We start from the raw sequence: 17,936 nt of genomic DNA, 5'->3' as shown, positions 1-17,936 counted from the left end.
GTTGGGACCGCCAGCTCTTACTTTACTAGAGACACTCACATACTCTTTAGGTCTCCTCAGTTGACCTTGTAGACCTGATATTTTTTTCTTTTTCTTTTCTTTTTTTTTTTTTTTTCCGAAATAGGGTTTCTGTGTGTAGTTTTGGCTGGCCTGGACTCATTTGTAGATCAGGCTGGCCTGAAACTCATAGCAATCCACCTGCCTCTGCCTCCCAAGTGCTGGAATTAAAGGTGTGGCACCACCACACCCCTCTAAGACCTGACTTTTTAAATCAGCATTTTCCCCATAGTCTCTTATGAGTATCTATAAAGTTCAAAATGGAACCCTGCTTCATGGTGTATATTAACTACTGCTTTTATTAGTGTTATACAATACTTGATAAAAGGCAGTGTAGGTGAGAAACATTTTGGAGGCTTATGGTTTGAGGACAGGTAAGCCCATCAATGCCATTAAGCCATAGCAGCTCAAAGCTCTGCTGGGAGAACTGTGGACATGCTTGCCCAAAGCCTTCCTGTCAGAAAGAGCTCCTGCTGTGGTAGCAGGAGTGTGAGGCTCTATGTTCACATCTCTGCAGGCCAGGCAGCAGAAAGCAGGAAACAGGGCTACACCAATGACCCACTTCCTCCAGCTAGACTGCAACACCCTAAAGTTCTCAGCCTCCCAAAACTATACCAGTGGCAAGTCAAGCTTTGCAATACAAGCATGTGGGGCGTTTGTGTGCACACTGTAGTGATGCCTTTAGTGAAACAGTGTGGTAAGTATATGCCTCTTTATTTGTTGGTCACATATTAAAGAGCATTAAGTGATAAGCTGCCTTGGACTTAGGGTGGCTTATTTGGGGCCATCAATAAGAAGGATTATAAATTATATATAATTGCACTGACCTAAACAATATTCATGCTTAATTGTAAATAGTGACCTAGTACTGTAGTCCATGTGGGGAAATTTTATGCAGCCATCGTTAGGATGATGTGAATGCCATTTTTTAACATAAAATGGGCTGAACATGGTTAAACTATAAATGATCATAATGAGTGAGTTAACCCAGAAGCAGAAAGAGTCGAATGGTATATGCTCACTTATATCTCGACACTAGCCCAAGGGGTGTGTCCCATGAAAGTCTCCACTCATCAGGAAAGTGGGACAGAGGGGAGGACATCCTATTGGGACTCTAGGTGAGAGAAGCATGGGAAAATGGGAAATAGAAGGATCCAGATGCTCCTAGAAACCTACTAGAAGAACATTATGATAGGCGGATCTGGGCCCAGGGGTCGTGCTCAAACTATGGCACCAGCCAAGGACAATACATGCCGTAAACTTCAAACCCCTACCCAGATCTAGCCAATGGGCAGGACATTCTTCACAGTTGAGTGGAGAGTGGGGACTGACTTTCACATGAACTCTGGTGCCCCTATTTGACCATATCCCCTTGACGGGGAGGCCTGGTGGCACTCAGAGGAAGGATAGCAGGCTACCAAGAAGAGACTTGATACCCTATGAGCATATACAGGGGGAGGAGGTCCCCCTCAGTCACAGTCATAGGGGAGGGGAGTAGGGGGGAAGCAGGAGAGAGGGAGGAATGGGAGGATACAAAGGATAGGATAACTATTGAGATGTAATATGAATGAATTAATTGAAAAAACATAAAATGGGATGTAGGTGTTTACTTAATCAATAATAAAATCTTGACTGTGTGTGTAATATGGTCTTGTCCTTTAATGTATCTATAGGTGAGTGAAAAAAGGCCTGAGAGCTTTAGTGGTGTAACTAGTCATTTACAACAGTCTCAGATCATTTGGGTAGATCACATTAAAATAATTTATGACTTCACTTTGTATTTATATTGATATTTTTGTTATTATATACAAAATATCCTAATTTTTAGTTTGTCAGTGATATTGAATTTAGGGTTACGGTTAGGATTACAATCCTTTCTCCAGTTCTCAATACACAATAGGCAGATTAAGCAGTTACTTAAAAATATTCAACTGTTAACACAATGATGATGGTATTCCAAATTAGTATGGAAAGAATCCAATACTTGTTTCTTGTGAATCAATTTATGTAACCCTTATTCTATCTGAATTCGCTCCTTGTGTTATCACAATATTATCAAATAAAATTCCCGCTGCAACTTAAGCTTGCGTAGCCTACCGCCAAAAGCCTGAAGTGCCCGGTACGTGCTCCCCATGTCCGACCCTCTAACATTAATGTGGACCTGACTGTAAAGTGCTCTGCCATCCCCCATCCACACAGCCCAGGAGGCCTCCACGACCTCAGCTCTCCCAGCATACGCCACCTGTATCTATTATACCGTCATAACTGAAAGGCCTTTTCCTGTGCTAAGAGTTAAGTAACCTAAAAATACTTAGGATCTTCTTGAGGTTGCAGATGAGATGGTGCTGTTAAGGGAAAATACTTTTCCTCACCTCTGCATTCTCTTATTGTTTCACTAATTTTTTTAAGGCTGCTTAATGAATAGTGACTATAAATTTGAGACTCTTCGGCTTCATGTTCTAAAAGGCCAAGATTGCGGTTTTTGTGAATTTGAAATTTTCCATAGATTATAAATTAATACAGTTTTGTTTTAAAGGAGTTGGGTTGTTGAATGTCAAATCTAAGTGTTTTCTTCCTTCCAATTTTTTTTTTTTTAATTTAGATCAGTTCTGGTCTGTAGACTTGGTGGTACTGTCTTTATTTAGTTTAGCTTGAAGCATCACAGTTTTCAACCAACTATAATAACACAAATATATTTCAATAAGATATTGTACTTTTAGAAATGTCACTTTTTAATAGTGTTATATAGAGAGCATAGGCAACAAACGACCGAGTTCATAGTCAAAGTGTGGCTTTGTTTCTGATGCCTCATGCCTGAAGTGTGAGCACCGTGGAGTCTGTGTAACCCTGGGGATGGGGATCTCCACAGAAGCACGTGAAGGCAGCAGAAGATGCTGCTGTTTGTATCATCACCTATGCGATTATGTATGTTTTCATTACCAACACTTTGGAATTTTACGGTAGAATCAATATGGGCTAGAAGTATGTAATTAAAGAAAACAAAAGCTTAATGGTACAGAGAAACATATTAGTAAAACGAGTATAGGTGGAGAGGAAAGGAATTGTCTTTTTAAAAATGTTTTGTTGCAATTTGGAACTCCTGGACTCCTTACAGTCCAGTTAGTTCCATAGTGATTTGTCTTTATAAGATTTTTTTCTCAATATAGAAGCTAGTTAACTTATAAATATTTTAAAGAGTCCATATTTGAGAACTTTGTAGTGGTTTTCAATGCATACAACAAGGAGTGGGAGGAGGGGAGGGGAGAGGCCCACCTGGGAGGCTGGCACTGTCCCCGGTCTCTAGGAGCTCGCACCTCCTGCAACGGAAGCACCCTACAGTCAACCATGTTATCTCCTGCCATATTGACTTTCCAAATTACTGCCATTCCTGGTGACTTCGTGATAAATATGTAGACATTTAATTTATTCAAGGCATAAAGGTTGTACTTGGTCTTATGTTCCTATTTTCTGGCTTGTTTGCGTTTTGTAGATCTCAATTGAGCTATAAGCGAATGAATTTTGCTACTTTACATTGAATTCCCAAGATATGCCTATTCAGCAGTGAGCAGTAAATGGTTCAGCATGAGCTGCGCCTTGTGTAAACATACAAAAGGCCTGTCCCAGACTAAATCAATTTAAAAAGGAAAACATTAAAGCTATGTTTCCTGTTATGCACTTAAAGTCGTCTTTGGTTCCTTATGATTACATTATTGACCAACTATCCTCCCACACCACCTGCTGAATAGTCCAAATGGAGTGGGAGGCCAAAGCAATTACAATTACAGCTCCTCCACTGTGGCTGATGAGGCCCCCTTTTGTGCTCAGGGTAAGGAGGTTGTGGAACCCTGCTTCTCCCTCTTTCCTGGCTCCATTGCTCAGTTTCAAAGGCAGCAATAAGGGCAGAGCAAAGTTCATAGAGCTTTTTATGGTGCATGAGTTTGAGACAAAAAAAATATGATTTTTATTTTCAATAGCAAACATGTCTAGCAAAAGAAAATGACTATGAGGCTTTTTGTTGCAAGATATTTACATCCTATTCTTAAGACAGATTTTGTTAATTTTAAGCATTTTAGTCATTACTGATTTTACTAGTAGTATGTTTTCTTTGTAAAGAATTTAAAATAAATTGTTGAGATTGTGTAATATAAAGGAAAAGTTGACTCATATTATAAGCCTAAAAAGCATCTATATTAAGCTTATTACAGAAAAATCAAACCAAACTCAGTTTTATATTAAGCAAATTTCTTAAAATACCAACACTAATAATGAAGTGCCATATTTTTGTAGTTTCTAATATAAAATATGTGATTTTTACTTGGGGGAGTAAATTGGGAATACATTTATGTGTCCTAACTTTTATATCTTAGGTGCTAAGAAATTGCTGAAGAAACTGTTTTGCAAAGATGTGCATATACTTTTATTTGGCCTAAACTTTCCATAGTAAACTTTTTCTTAGCCTGGCAAGTGGAGATTTATTACATGCTAACCAGCATTCTATTACAGTGGTTTTCGGCTAATAAAAATGTGGCTTGTATTCGCTAATGACCAGTGTTTTTTTTGTTTTGTTTTTGTTTTTGTTTTTCTGCTGTGTTGTTGGTTTGTTTTTGTTTTGATTTTCCCGATTCTAACCCATACTTTATATGGAAGAGTTCTCTGGTCATTCCACTTCTGTCTAATGGTTTATACCAAGACGGAGGCAAGTCAAATAGGATGCTTTCTTTTCCTTCACACTTACAAAGACTGTATGTAACAACCTCTGCACACATGCACATGTGTATGTATGTGTATGCTCTCAGGAACTATGACTAAGCAGAAGCTCAGGCGTTGTCTGGATGGCTGTGTCCTGCCATCATTTCTATATTCTACTCGGCAGGCGTAGAATGGCCGTGTTGCAAAGTAAGCCCACTTCTTAGGCCATGCAGCTCCGTTCTCCACAGCTGTGCCTTGTTTGGCTCTTTCAGACGTTGCCTAGTGAGGGCTGGTGGAACTCATTTGGCCCTTGATGCCCTCTTCTCTACACAGTAGCTATTCAGAGGCTTCTTGCGGTTTCTGGATCGGCTGTTGCCACATCTTTGGGGCTGGTGTCACCTGTGTGAGGTACTTCTTCATCCCTATAAAGAGGAACTTAACCTAGATACTTCCTTTCTCTCTCCTGGGCCGCCCACACCTCTGTTAGGTGGTCCTTGTGTGTTTTCAGTTGTAAGCTGTGTTCAGCCTCTTCGCTGTTTTCTGATTGCGTCTGAATTCCCCCCTAGATGTGCGGGATTGGGAGAAGACAGTGGCTTTACAGTCCTAACACAGGGATGATGAAGGACTTAGCTGCTTTCCCACTTGCCTCATTATATTAGTAGAGATTTGTGTGGTCAGGGTATTAAAGTGCGTTATTTTCACAAAAAAAGACTTTGTATAAAGAAAATTGATGTAATTAGTGGAAGAGATGAGAGGTTGACTGTGATGAAAAGAATAAGAAATGTCTTCTGGGGAGAGAGCGCGCGCCAGGAGAGAGTTAGTTTTGGTTTGGTTTGGTTTGGTTTGGTTTGGTTTGGTTTGGTTTGGTTTGGTTTGGTTTTCCTCCAGAAGTCTGAAGCGCCTGACTCTGTAAACTGGCTTAGCTTCCCCTGTTGTCTGCTTACTTTGTTCAGCATCATAGTTTTGTTGCCTCTTTTATTGCATATATCTTACTTACTTTTTTATCCTTTTACTTTTCCCTTTCACTAGTTCATCTCTTGTTTGGCCTGGTTGATCAGCTCTTACTATTTCACTGGTCTCTGCTCTTGTGTCCCACACTGCCTCCTTATGTGCGGCTCCTGAGCCTGTGTTCCTCAGAACACTAGCATGTTAAACAGTGCACTTCCCTGAAGCAATGTCTCCACTGTATCCAATGCCTTCAGTGCATAAGATTGGAATTGTTTCTTCCAAGATAGAGTGAGTTCAGGGTGGTAAGGCCGTAGACTGGAGTTGTTTCTTAATTCATTTTTTGACTTAAAAATGTCCTTTAAATTTCTAAATATAAGAACTTTTGCAGGTTCTCTCTTTCTCTTATTTATTTGTTTGTTTGTTTGTTTGTTTGTTTTTGGTTTCCTTATTCCTTTGATTTATCAGAAGACCTAAAAAGAAGCAGTTGTAATGCTTTCTTTTCTGGTGTTACCAAGGAAACCAAATATGTGGTACCAAGCCGACCATAAGGGAGGAGTACACCCTCCAAGGCTACTAATCCCTCATCCTAGCTCCCTAACGTGATGTTTATGTCCTCCCAGTCTGTGTATTATCACCCTGAAAGTCCACTGAGGATTTTAAAAAATCTCTTCCCTTAGCTGTTTATAGATCCACGCCCCTATTTTAACTATAGGCTGTTTTCATTTCTTCTGTTTTGTTTTCTTCTGACCTTTAAGGTTAAGTGATTCTATTGCTGTCTGCAGTTCTTCAGGACTCTTTAGCGTTCTTCTTCTCTAGCACACGTGGGGATTTTTCTCTTTAAGCAGTTCTGCTTCGTACATGCTCATCAGTGTTTGTGAGCTCTCTGAGCCTCTGATTCTGCTTTCTAGTCCGGCCATGTTCTGCTCAGGGCCCCTTAGCAGCATATGTCAGTTCTTAGGAAGGTGTTCCACTGGCCTTGGAATGGGTTTGGGGAAGGGAGCATGTCTAAACTAGTTTTGTCACACTTTGCAGCTTTGCTGTTTTCAGCTTCTCTGAACAGTTTTGTTTTTTAATTATCATAGTAGAAGTTGAAAGAATCACAGCCTTAAAATCATATATGTAGAAATTCTTAGAAAAGGATTATAGTGCTGTGATTAGTGTAAAACAATCATCATACTAGATAATTATGATATTTGTACACCTTTATTTTTATAGCAATGTATGTTAACTTGCTAATACTTTTGTCATATCTATGGTTAACCTAGTTTATTAACTAATATGATCTTAATTATCAATTTAGAGTGAACATCATTATGATACTAATTAGTAAGCAAATAATCATAGACTATGTTTGCTTTTTTCATTGCCTTCTCAGGAGAGCCTTGAACTTAGGAATTCTTCGAGATCCTGGATCAGAAATTGAAGATAGACAGTACCAAATAGACCTGCAGTCCATCAATATTGGTACTGCCCAGTGGGATCAACTCAAGCCAGAGAAAGGGAGTGGCGCAGGAGGGGTGCCCACGGAGGGTGAGAGGAATTCTCAGAACCCAGCCCTGGAGTGGAACATGGCCAGCAGGTAGGAAAGGGCTGGGGAATGGCCTGCACTTTCTAATCTTGTTAGGGCCGTTGGCAACCAACATACCCAACACAGATGTTTTTGTATTGTTACTGCTTTTTATTACAAGTGTGAAATCCAGTTTGTAGCTGTTTTGTTTTGTTCTTGTAAGTAATTCAAAATGATTATTCCTGGAATTCCTAGATAATAAAAGTTCAGCACACATAAGAGGGTAAATCCCTACCAGGGTTAAATTTCCTAGGGGGATCTTGGCCACTTTCGTGGTGCTGTTGCAAGCTAGGCCATTCCTGATCTTCCCTTTCAGATGGGCTGCTGCCTTCCTAGCCATAGGGAGGCAGTTCCCATCTCAGTGTGTTGCCGTGACCCTAAGACAGCCGCCAGCCCCTGCTCACACTTTGGGTTTTGGTTCGTTTTTAATTTGAACACAATATATTACCTGGCAAGACATTGACAGTTTGGGGAGCAGCTGTTCCTTCAGGGTTTCTTTTTCCTTCCTGATATTCATCTTGGAAAATAATTGATTTATAAAATGTTTAATTGTTTTTAAAAGTTTATCATTACTTCAGATGTTTATCACTGATAGCACAGAAGAAAAACTCTTGCCATACAGCAAGAAATGGCTGTTGATTTGATGAGATTTCTTCTTTCCTGCTGTGGTAATAGGGCTTTCCTACTTGGTGCTGTCAATTTAATTCATCACACAAGTGAGAAAAAAATAAATGATAGGAACAAGTTCCTTTTTCTTTCCCACAGTGCTTCAGTCCGCGCTTGTTCCTGCTTGGTTGCCTGCCATCTTTCCCATTTAAGGTCTTTTTAATGTGCCTTGGGTTTCAGCACTCCCCTTTGAGAGCTCATCACGTTTCGTGTTTCTCACATTGGTCACTTGATGGACTTTGAGCTATTAGACTGTAATTATGGTGTCTCTTAGGATCTAAACCTTTCCTCCACAGTCACAGACTTTAGTACTTCTTCCTGTAGCTCTCCACTTACCAGATCTCTTAATTCTTTAAAACTGACTTTCTTGAAATCCAATACTTATGTGTCACAGAACCAGATGATCCAATTTGCTTTTTTGGCAAAAAGCATATAAAGCACTGCCCACTGGAAATTTAACAAAAGGCATTAGTGCTCTCTAGACTGTCCTGATTTTTTTTTTAAGATGTAGAAAGACTTGCATTTTATCTACATTTTCACATGAGGTATAACTTATGCCAATTTTCTGCTTTCAACTTTATCATTTTATCATAAGGGAATAATAAGGTTGTATTTATGAAGAATATTAAATTAATTTTAAAGGAAATTTGGAGGTGCAGCTTCTCGTCAAATATAAACACAGTGATGTATTATTTTATAAAATGAAAACTAAGACTGCAGAGAGTTGCTTGCAGTCTCTCTGCCAGGAGAAGCTGTGTGTCTCAGTGCTCTTTTCTAGTTTCAGCTTCCACCATATAGATAGTGCTTCCTTCAAATTACTAGCAGTTGTGGGTGTCAAGCAGAAATAACTGATCGAGGATGAAAATGTATAAAGTAGAATTAAAACAGACCAGAAGCTGTGATGGAGAGCGATCACTCTAGGCCAAGCTGTGCAAGTGTTGTTTCCACTGAGTGAGTGGCCAGTGCAGTTTCTGAGCTCCATCTCCTTATCCGAGCCATAAGGCTGAGAGTGATCCTTCCATCTTACAGATGTGTTTTGAAGAAGCCTTCGGTTTCAAATACAAAATTTATTTAATGGATAAAGGCTTAAATATCCATATTAGTATTCACAAAGTCAAATGGATCTTAGTGCTTAAAGTAAAAAAAGTCTTGCTGTGACCTGAGGTGTCAGGGTGGGTTGGGGGCCGCCCCTTCTCTGAGAAGAAGGAGACGGGGATGGGGCTGGAGGGTGTGAGGGTGGGACTAGGAGGAGAGGAGAGGAGAGGAGGCCAGGGTCATGTAGTAAAGAGATAAATAAGTAAGGAAAAACATTACATAAGAGAAGCAAGAAAATGAACATACAAATTCGACGAGTTATGAACCAATAACATAATTGTAACATGAATAGTTTGCCCTGTAAATAAATGTTTACTTTACAAAAAGGTGTGTCAATAAAAAAGTGAAGAGCAAACATTTTTTTAAAGGACTGAATTGTTGAGCACCGTGGCTCACACCTGCAATACTCCCAGTACTTTGGCGGCAGTGGCAGGATGACCACTGCAAGCGCAAGGCTAGGCTGGTCTTACAAAGGGAAACAAGCAAGCCAGAGCTCCACAGGGACAATGGGAGAATTTGGCTCGGGGCAAGGGGCATGCGGCAGTGTCCATTGTCAAATGGAACATAACTAAACATTATTCCAAAAATAATAAGATCATTGATGCTAACAAAAGAGATATGAAACTTTGCAAGGACAAATAGAGTTATAAACAAAATACATAATTAATTGAAAGGCCTAGGATGACATTGATATGAAATTGCTTAACTTCACATTTGAATTTCTTAGAGATTCTTTTTTTCTGGCAGTTTTTTGAGATCTTACAGAACCAAAGGAACTGACGATTAAAAAAAAAATAGCACTTTCAAAACAGTGCTAAAAATTTGCTGTGCATGTGTATAGTACAGACTTAAGCAAAAAGTTATCCTTGAAAAACATCAAGTGACTATAATAATTTTCTTTTGAAAATTTTTTTATGACTAACAATTGTTTGCCTTATCTTTTTAGCATACAACGACATCAAGAAAGGAGAGCAATTTTGACCCCCATCTTGACAGATTTTTCTGTACGAATAACTGGAGCACCTGCCATCATTTTCACCAAAATAATCTCTCCAGAAAATCTGCATATGGAGGTCAGAGCGTGATGTAGACTTCACTTTAGTCTAAGTGGTGGGCTGACTCTTGTATAGCTGTAGGGCTTCCCTGCTTCTGCCTGCATTACCTCAGTAACATTAGCTAGTTAGTAATGGCCGTCACCATCAAAGCTGGAAAACACTAGGTGCCTCCACTGCTCATAGCAGCCCTATCAGGTGACTCTTAGTGAGTGAGTTTTATAGGTGAGGAGACTGAGGTGCAGCTCCCATTGGCCACCTGCTCTCAAGGAATCATTTTCTAGTGTTCGTGTTACTAAGTGGGTGTGTTCAGTGAGTTAGCAACCAAAGCATTTTCAGCTTCCATGCAGCTATTAGCTTGTAACCCCTTCGTTAAGTGAAATGGTGCTGTGTATTAACTCAAAACAATAGGACCTTTCATCCCTTCTCTAAATGTCTGAACAATAATTTTTGTATAATCTCATTTGAGGTTTATACTAATTATATGGCAAAAGGTAGGCCCAATTCAGTTTCTTTTTTGTTTTGTTTGTTTGTTTGTTTGTTGATACAGGGTTTCTCTGTGTAGCCTTGGCTGTCCTGTACTCACTTTGTAGTCCAGGCTGGCCTCCAACTCACAGCGATCCGCCTGCCTCTGCCTCCTGAGTACTGGGATTAAAGGCATGCGCCACCACGCCCGGCTCAGTTTCTTTTTTAATTAATTGTTTTGTTTTGGTTTTTTGTTTTTGTATATCAAGAAAATAAAAATTAAAAAAAAATTTCAAACAATATATTTTAATCATATTCTTTTCCCCAGTTCATGCCATCTCCTCCTCACCTCTCACCTCCTTTCTATCCAGCCAACGTCATGTCTCATCTCTCCCTCCCCATCTCTGTCTCTGTCTCTCTCTGTCTCTTACACACACACACACACACACACACACACACACACACACACACACACACACACACACACAAGAGGCCATTAATCCTAGCACTCGGTAGGCAGAGGAAGGTGGATCTCTGAGTTTGAGGCCAGCCTGGGGTACATAGTAAGTTTCAGGACAATCAGGGCAACATAGAGGACTTATTTCAAAAATAAATCAAAATAACAACAAACAAGGAAGGAAGAAAAAGAAAGAAGAAAGAAAGAAAGAAAAAAGAGGAAGTTAAAGAAACCAATGCACACACAAAAAGATATAAAGACTTTCCCCTAGAATCTGATTGTTATGCCTAGTGACACTCCATTGGGGAAAATTGATCTCCACCCCTACCCCCCACCCCCCTTCCATCCCTCCCACCCCCCACCCCGTTACAGATATCAGTTGAAAATAGCTTTTGAGTTAGGAGCAAGACTTTGTATCCACTCCCTTCTCAGTGTTGGGAGTTTGTCTGGTTTGAGCCTGTGTAGGTCTTGTGGGTGCTGTCACAGGCTCTGTGTCATGTCTGTCAGTCCTGTTATGTTGGAAGATGCTGTTCTGTTTCCTAGGCAGCATCCTAGGGTCTTTCTGCCTCCTCTCCCTCACTGATCCCAGAGCCTTGAGGCAGGAGGGGCTCGATGAAGACATCCTGTTTGGAGCTGAATTTGCCACAGTCTCCTCCTTCCCTCACATTGTCTAGTTGTGAGTCTGTGTGTTGATTACCATCTCCTTCCAGAAGAGGCTTCTCTGGTGAGGGTGGAGTGACCCTGCGGTCTCTGAGGGCTCCAGGTGGAGGGCCATCACATGTGCAGTCACAAAAGAATGCAGATGGTCTGCAAAGAAAGGCTGGAGGGGGGCAAGGAAGAAGCAGGGGTGCGTGGGGTGGGCTTCACCCGGAGGCTGGGCTCCTGTGGGCTAGAGGAGGACGTGGAGGAGAGCCAGCTTAGTCTCTTTACAGCCCCCAAAGTTGTATAAGGTGTTATGCGACTCCTATGGCTGGCTTCTTAGTAACACATGTGGTTTAGACTTTGCACAACACTGTAGGAGGCGCATACCCAAACTGGAAATATGAGCCAAGATCACACATGAGAGATGAACACATTAGAGAACTCTTTAACTGCCTTCTCATATTTGATTCACAAAAATTAATATTGGATCTGGTCATGTAGCTCCCTCATTTTGTCTGTTATGTGTGACGCCATGACTTTAACCCCCAAAACCATCACCACAATAAAAGAAGAGCAAATAACCAACAGGAGAAATAAGAGAAAACAGACAAAACTAACCAACCAACATTCACTTTCAAATAAGAACTTTTTTTCTAGAAACTTGTATTCATAAGAATTTGCCATCACACAGTTAGGAAAAGAAAACATATCAAAATGTTTATATAATTCTATCCCAGCTTGATTAGTACTAATTCTGAATAGTTATTCCCAGGTGAAAGGGACAGGAAGCAGGAGATAGAGCGCTCCGTGCACAGCCTGGGGCTAGAGGGCTCAGCAACACTTTACACCCCTCCTCTCAGCTCCCTGGGACTTCCCTTACTTGCTTAGAGTGCCTGCCCCAGTTCACCTCCAGGCTTTACCAGAGATTAAGCTTATAAGGCAGATCACCTCAGGAGGAGTGAGAGCAGAGATGGTTGCTGTGCTTGTGGTACTAAGCTACTTACCCTACCATTGCATTCCTACTGCGTAGCACTAGAGTAGCCTTGGTCATCCTCCAGTTACAGGACGTATGTCGCCAGTGCAATACTATATCATAGAAAATTTCACTCCTTTAAGACATGTTACAGAGACAAAACAATTTTTAAAAACACTTTTAAATCATTGTCTTTTCCTTTTTAATCATGACTTGGGAAATAAAATAAGAATTCAAGTATAATAAACAAAAATAAAAATTTGTGACGGAATGTTAAAAAAAAAAGGATAATTATGCCAGACATGCTGTTCTTTATGGCTTTGTTAAAAACAGCTCAAAACTGTCTGGGGTGTATTTGGACTGGCCATAGTATCCTTAAGTCTGTTCTTTGTATGACACGAACAGGATCTGCTGAACATTTGCAGACAAGAGGCAGGACCTGTCCTTATTAACTAAGGTTTCTGGGTTGTTTTTCTCTTGTTTGCCTCCCTAAGTGGTTTCTAATGATAAACGGTCAAGGCACACAACTATGAAGAGCAGCACTAGTTAAGTAGCAGACATCTGCCTGGTGCTGCCAAGGCCATAGCAGCTAAAGAAGAGAAATTAGCATAGCTGTCTCTGGCTTCAGCCCTTTACTTTGTTATAAATCATGAGGTACAGTCCTTGGCTAATGCTCATACTGTGCTGTTTCTAATTTTAACTACCTACCTTCAGTAGCCTATTTTCATGTGTCTGTACCAAGGTTGGCCTCAGGGCAACTGTAATCGTGCAGGTATTCTTGATAAGGCCCCGCCCCCTCTTGTGATACTTGCTACATAGGAGATCCTCAGTAACTGTTTATACATTTAAATTGATGAACAAGCTCTTCCTACAAGCTTGCCCCAGTAATTTCATAGAAAACAATGGCAGTAGTTCAGAGTGTGGAACAAATGGATATGAACAGGTGAAAAACTCCTCTTGTTCCTTGGCTTATCTGGTACACTGCCCGAGAGAGCACACCCTTGTCAGCGTGCTCCTTACATTGACCCATTAAACTGTGTTAGTAGCTGTGCTTCTTAGCTTTGCTTTTCTCATTACTGTGTGTACTTGAGTCCCTAGAGAGTTAGAAAGCAGTAAGCATCCAATAACAATGATAAATAAATCTAATCATCTGAGATCTATCACTTTTAAATTTTTCTATTAAATCTATCTTCCCCGTCTTTAGGAGATTTTAGTGTGTGGCCATTCCTTGGAAGTGAACATAACCACAAACCTGGACTTCTTCCTGAGTGTGGCTCAAGTTCAACTCTTGCATCAATTAATAGCAGCAAATATGACTGGAGTGGAGCCATCAGCCAAGGCCACCGAGGTAACTGTTACCTGACGTTTATTCTATGTAGTGTATTTTTACCAGCTTTACAAAGAAAAATTTAACTAGCTAAATGGTTTCAGTTAATTAGCCTGCATTAACTTTTTCCAAAATATGCTCATAAATCATTTGAGATTGATGTTTTATATCCTGATTTGTTTAGTCTCTTTTTTCCTCTTATCATGCCACTTCACCAAATCACTGTGGACTGACATCTTTTGTAAAGGATAAGATTTGGTTTCTAAAGTGTGCTGTGAGAAACCTGGTATAATTTTTATTTACTCAGGCACATTCCCAGATGGGGCCTCTTAACTTGGTAAGGAGTGTCTTCAAGGACACCACCTAAAGCAGTCACTTCCCATGCTTGCTGGCCAATGGCCATGAGCTCAAGTTGAAAGAAATCCTGCTTAGAAGTTGTTTCTTTCTGCAGCTGGAAGCCTCAGGATTCAGAGCTCACACAGGATAAGCCTGGGTGTGCTTCTTAGATTTACCCAGGCAGCTTTGCTTTGCATTTTTTTTTTTTTTTTTTTTTTGGTTTTTCGAGACAGGGTTTCTCTGTGTAGCCTTGGCTGTCCTGGACTAACTTTGTAGACCAGGCTGGCCTTGAACTCACAGCGATCCGCCTGCCTCTGCCTTCCGAGTGCTGGGATTAAAGGCGTGTGCCACCACGCCCGGCTCCCATACTTTTTTAGTCAAATCTGTATAGGAGAATGAATCTTCTATAAGAACTCACATGAAAAACAGTATGTGGAGAGGTGTTGCTTTTCTTCCAGAGGGTGAGACAAAGTGCATTGTAAGTGCTACTTGGCAAATAAGGCGCAAGCATTGTGGCCACCGTTTTCATATACATTTACTCACAGGCAAATTCTAATGATCTTGTGAGGAGCTTTTGGTCATTTCACCCATTGGATAAGTGAGGCTCCGGGGAGTGACTGGCCTGCCTGAAATAGATCCAGAGCTAAGAAGTGGGGCAATTCAGAGTTGAGTTTCAGCCTCCTGTATCAGTTCACTTCCTATCTGCCGGAAGTTATAGAGTGAATACATTCTCCTCATAGTCTGTATTTTAGAAAAGCAAAACCAAAGTTCAGTATGAAAAAGCTGATAATGTTCATAAATGAAGTAGCTCTATTCTGATCATCTTTTACCTCCTATAATTTGCTATTCAGTAATGACTTTAAAATGACTATAAATCTATGTAGCATTCAAAATGTTTTCCCAGTATATTTAAGAAAATTGATTAAAATATTTTGCTTGACATGAAAATGAGTGAATTAAACATACCCCCATGCATTTGCATGGTGTTCTTGAGGCAAGTGAGGATGGACAAGAGAATTGTACACTCCCATGTTGCTTCTACCTAGTGTTGTTGTTGACTTTTATATCAAGGACTCTAACTCATAGATGTGGTTTTGTTTTGGGAATTCATGCAACTTAGCAATGGTGTTAAATGTTCATCCACATGCTTGTATTGTCTGCTGGTTGTTCAGGTCTCAACAGATGAAGGGACACCCAGAATTCATAGCCACTGTGATAATAGCTCGACTCATCCCTCACATGTTCATGAAGTAGAAGATATTGTCGGCTTCTTTATTCACTATTGGTGATCATTTTGAAAGTACAGGCTCTATGATCCTTTAAAATTAGTGAACTTTATTATGTGTATAGTTGAAAAAAAGGAAAGCACAGGCAGTAATGACAAAGGATAATTTGGTATTGTCCCCATTCCAAAGAGGTATTTGTGTGAACATATAATCATTTTGAACAGATTCCAGTGAACTAGGAAAATATGATTCTATTCATGAGTTATTAGTAGAAAACACGTTTTATTGTCATGGTATAAAGATATTTTAGTTATGTTAATACTCTAACAAATTAAGTTATATTTAAAAATGGCTACTTGATTGTTTTATAAATAATAACACTACAATAATTTTTCTCAATTCCTTGTTGTTGATGGAGAAGTAGAGGCAGAGATTTACATTGGTTTACATGTGTAACCTGATCTGAACAACTATTATTTCATATTAGTGATGAAGTAATGACAGAAACAAAAAAGAAAACTGATGTTGACTTATGCCTTCTCTACATACATGTGGTGGAGTGAGGCCTCTGCCTCTAGAAACATTTATTTGTACTCTTGTTTTCACTGTCTCTGTCAGCATTGCTACTGATTTTTGGCTCCCAAAATAGACTGATTTTTTTTAATTAATATTTTCTTGTTTATCTATACATGACAGTCTGACAAGTGCTTAGAATAAATAAATATTTCCCATAATGTCTTCTATAGTATAAAATTCTTTTGATACCATAAATGTCCCAATTATCTGAATATGGCCGTCAGTAACACTATATAGTATCTGCAGTCAGTTTCATGAAAAATACATATAATACCAAAACTACTTGTTAACTCAAAGTGAGTAATGTATTTTATGGTGCATGTTGTTGTTTCTGAATAAATTACATAAACTCTAGCTGTGTCAGTGGAGCCTTAGCCCTATTGAATGTCTTAGGTTCTGCTGTTCATGTTTTGCCCCTTTCATCTCTGTAAGCTGTTTCCTCCTGGTGTCTCCATCTACTTTGCTGAGACAGCAATAGACCAGCACCTATTGATTCACTCTGGCCGTAGCTGCTTACTTAGTAAGTAAGCCACAAGGGCATCACTTGTTTTGCCCCACCCCATCATCCTCTTTGCGAATGTAAAGTGTTTCGTTATAAGCACTCCTTATGCCATATTTATTATATAGTGGAGTAGGGTATTGTGACCTTCCTTTTGTTTTCATATATCATGAAGTTAGTCTTAGCATGTTTATTTACTTCATTTTTAGAAATATTGTTTTATTTTCATTTTTGAGACCTTCATACATGAATATTACATTACTCCTACTCCTTTCTTCTGCCTCTTCCCGTTTCCCTCCTCTCTCCCCAAATCATGACCTCTTCCTCTTTAATTATCATTGTTATACATATATTCATAGATATACACACTAGCATGTGCTCATGCGTACATGTATGTATGTGTGTGTATGTACAACCTACTGAGTCCATTTAGCCTTACTCATATGTAGATGTGTTTAGAATTTGACCACTGGGATTTGACAGCTTATGTAGGTACTGGTCCCTGGTGGAAACTGATTCTCCTGTCTCAACAGCCACCGACCACCTATAGCTTAGGGCTGGACCTTGGTAAATTTTCTCTATCTACATTGACATGTCAACTGGCGGTATCATTATTTAGCTCTCGTTCAGGCAGCCATATGCTGTGCAGAGTTCATGTGCGTGTTTTCTCTGTCATGTATAGGGAACCTTAGCCATGAGCATCTTTGTTCTTGTTATCCTTGCTGTTGTTATTCCTTACTCATGCCAGTGGCTAATATCTTGCTCAGCAATTTACTTTTCTTACTTTGAAACCCATGCAACATTACCTCTGTCCCCCTCCCTCACCTCAACCCACTTTTCCTAAAGTATTTTCCTCCTTTTCTGTTTTGAACTGTTCTATAGACCTAATAAAGAACCAGATAAAAGTGTGATTTTTTTGAAGTTGATGTAAATTAAAGATTTTTTTGAGAAAGTCTAGGTGTCAAGAAAGCAATGTGTTCTATGACTATAAATTAGTAAATTTACTAAAGCCTTTATTCCACCGTACTAAAATATTTTGAGTTTATTATACAAAAATACTATAATAGTATTCAAAAATACTGAGATGCAGCTTCTGAATCACTGGCTAATACAGTTTTCTTGGATATTTCACAGTTCTATAGCATATTAGATAGTTTCCTATGAACTGTGATTGATTCATTATATGCAAAGTAATGGTGGTAGGGTTATTTCCGTGGTTTATTTTTTCTTGCTATTTAACTTAGAAATAAGATGCTTTAAACGTGCTCTTCATTTTAGGTGTAGAAACTCTTTGTTGAAAGTAAGGATTTGTTACCAATATTATAATAATCTAAGTATCACTAGGGTTGATTTAAAGAGGC

At 39.6% G+C, this 17,936-nt stretch overlaps 1 protein-coding gene across 2 annotated transcripts in view; it reads left to right on the top strand.

The window, feature by feature from the left end:
* Window positions 1-17,936, top strand: part of VPS13B (vacuolar protein sorting 13 homolog B) — a 517,649-nt gene that overhangs the window by 294,320 nt on the left and 205,393 nt on the right. For both annotated transcript variants that reach the window (XM_084803053.1, XM_084803052.1), the window contains exons 31-33: window positions 7,070-7,273; window positions 9,969-10,095; window positions 13,816-13,959. In XM_084803053.1, the coding sequence (XP_084659179.1) occupies window positions 7,070-7,273; window positions 9,969-10,095; window positions 13,816-13,959 (475 nt within the window). The remainder of the gene's footprint in view (window positions 1-7,069; window positions 7,274-9,968; window positions 10,096-13,815; window positions 13,960-17,936) is intronic.

The sequence above is a fragment of the Acomys minous genome (assembly GCF_964271855.1).
Source record: "Acomys minous genome assembly, chromosome: 12".
In the NCBI taxonomy this organism is placed as follows: domain Eukaryota; kingdom Metazoa; phylum Chordata; class Mammalia; order Rodentia; family Muridae; genus Acomys; species Acomys minous.
This window is presented reverse-complemented; position numbering and strand designations above follow the sequence as displayed.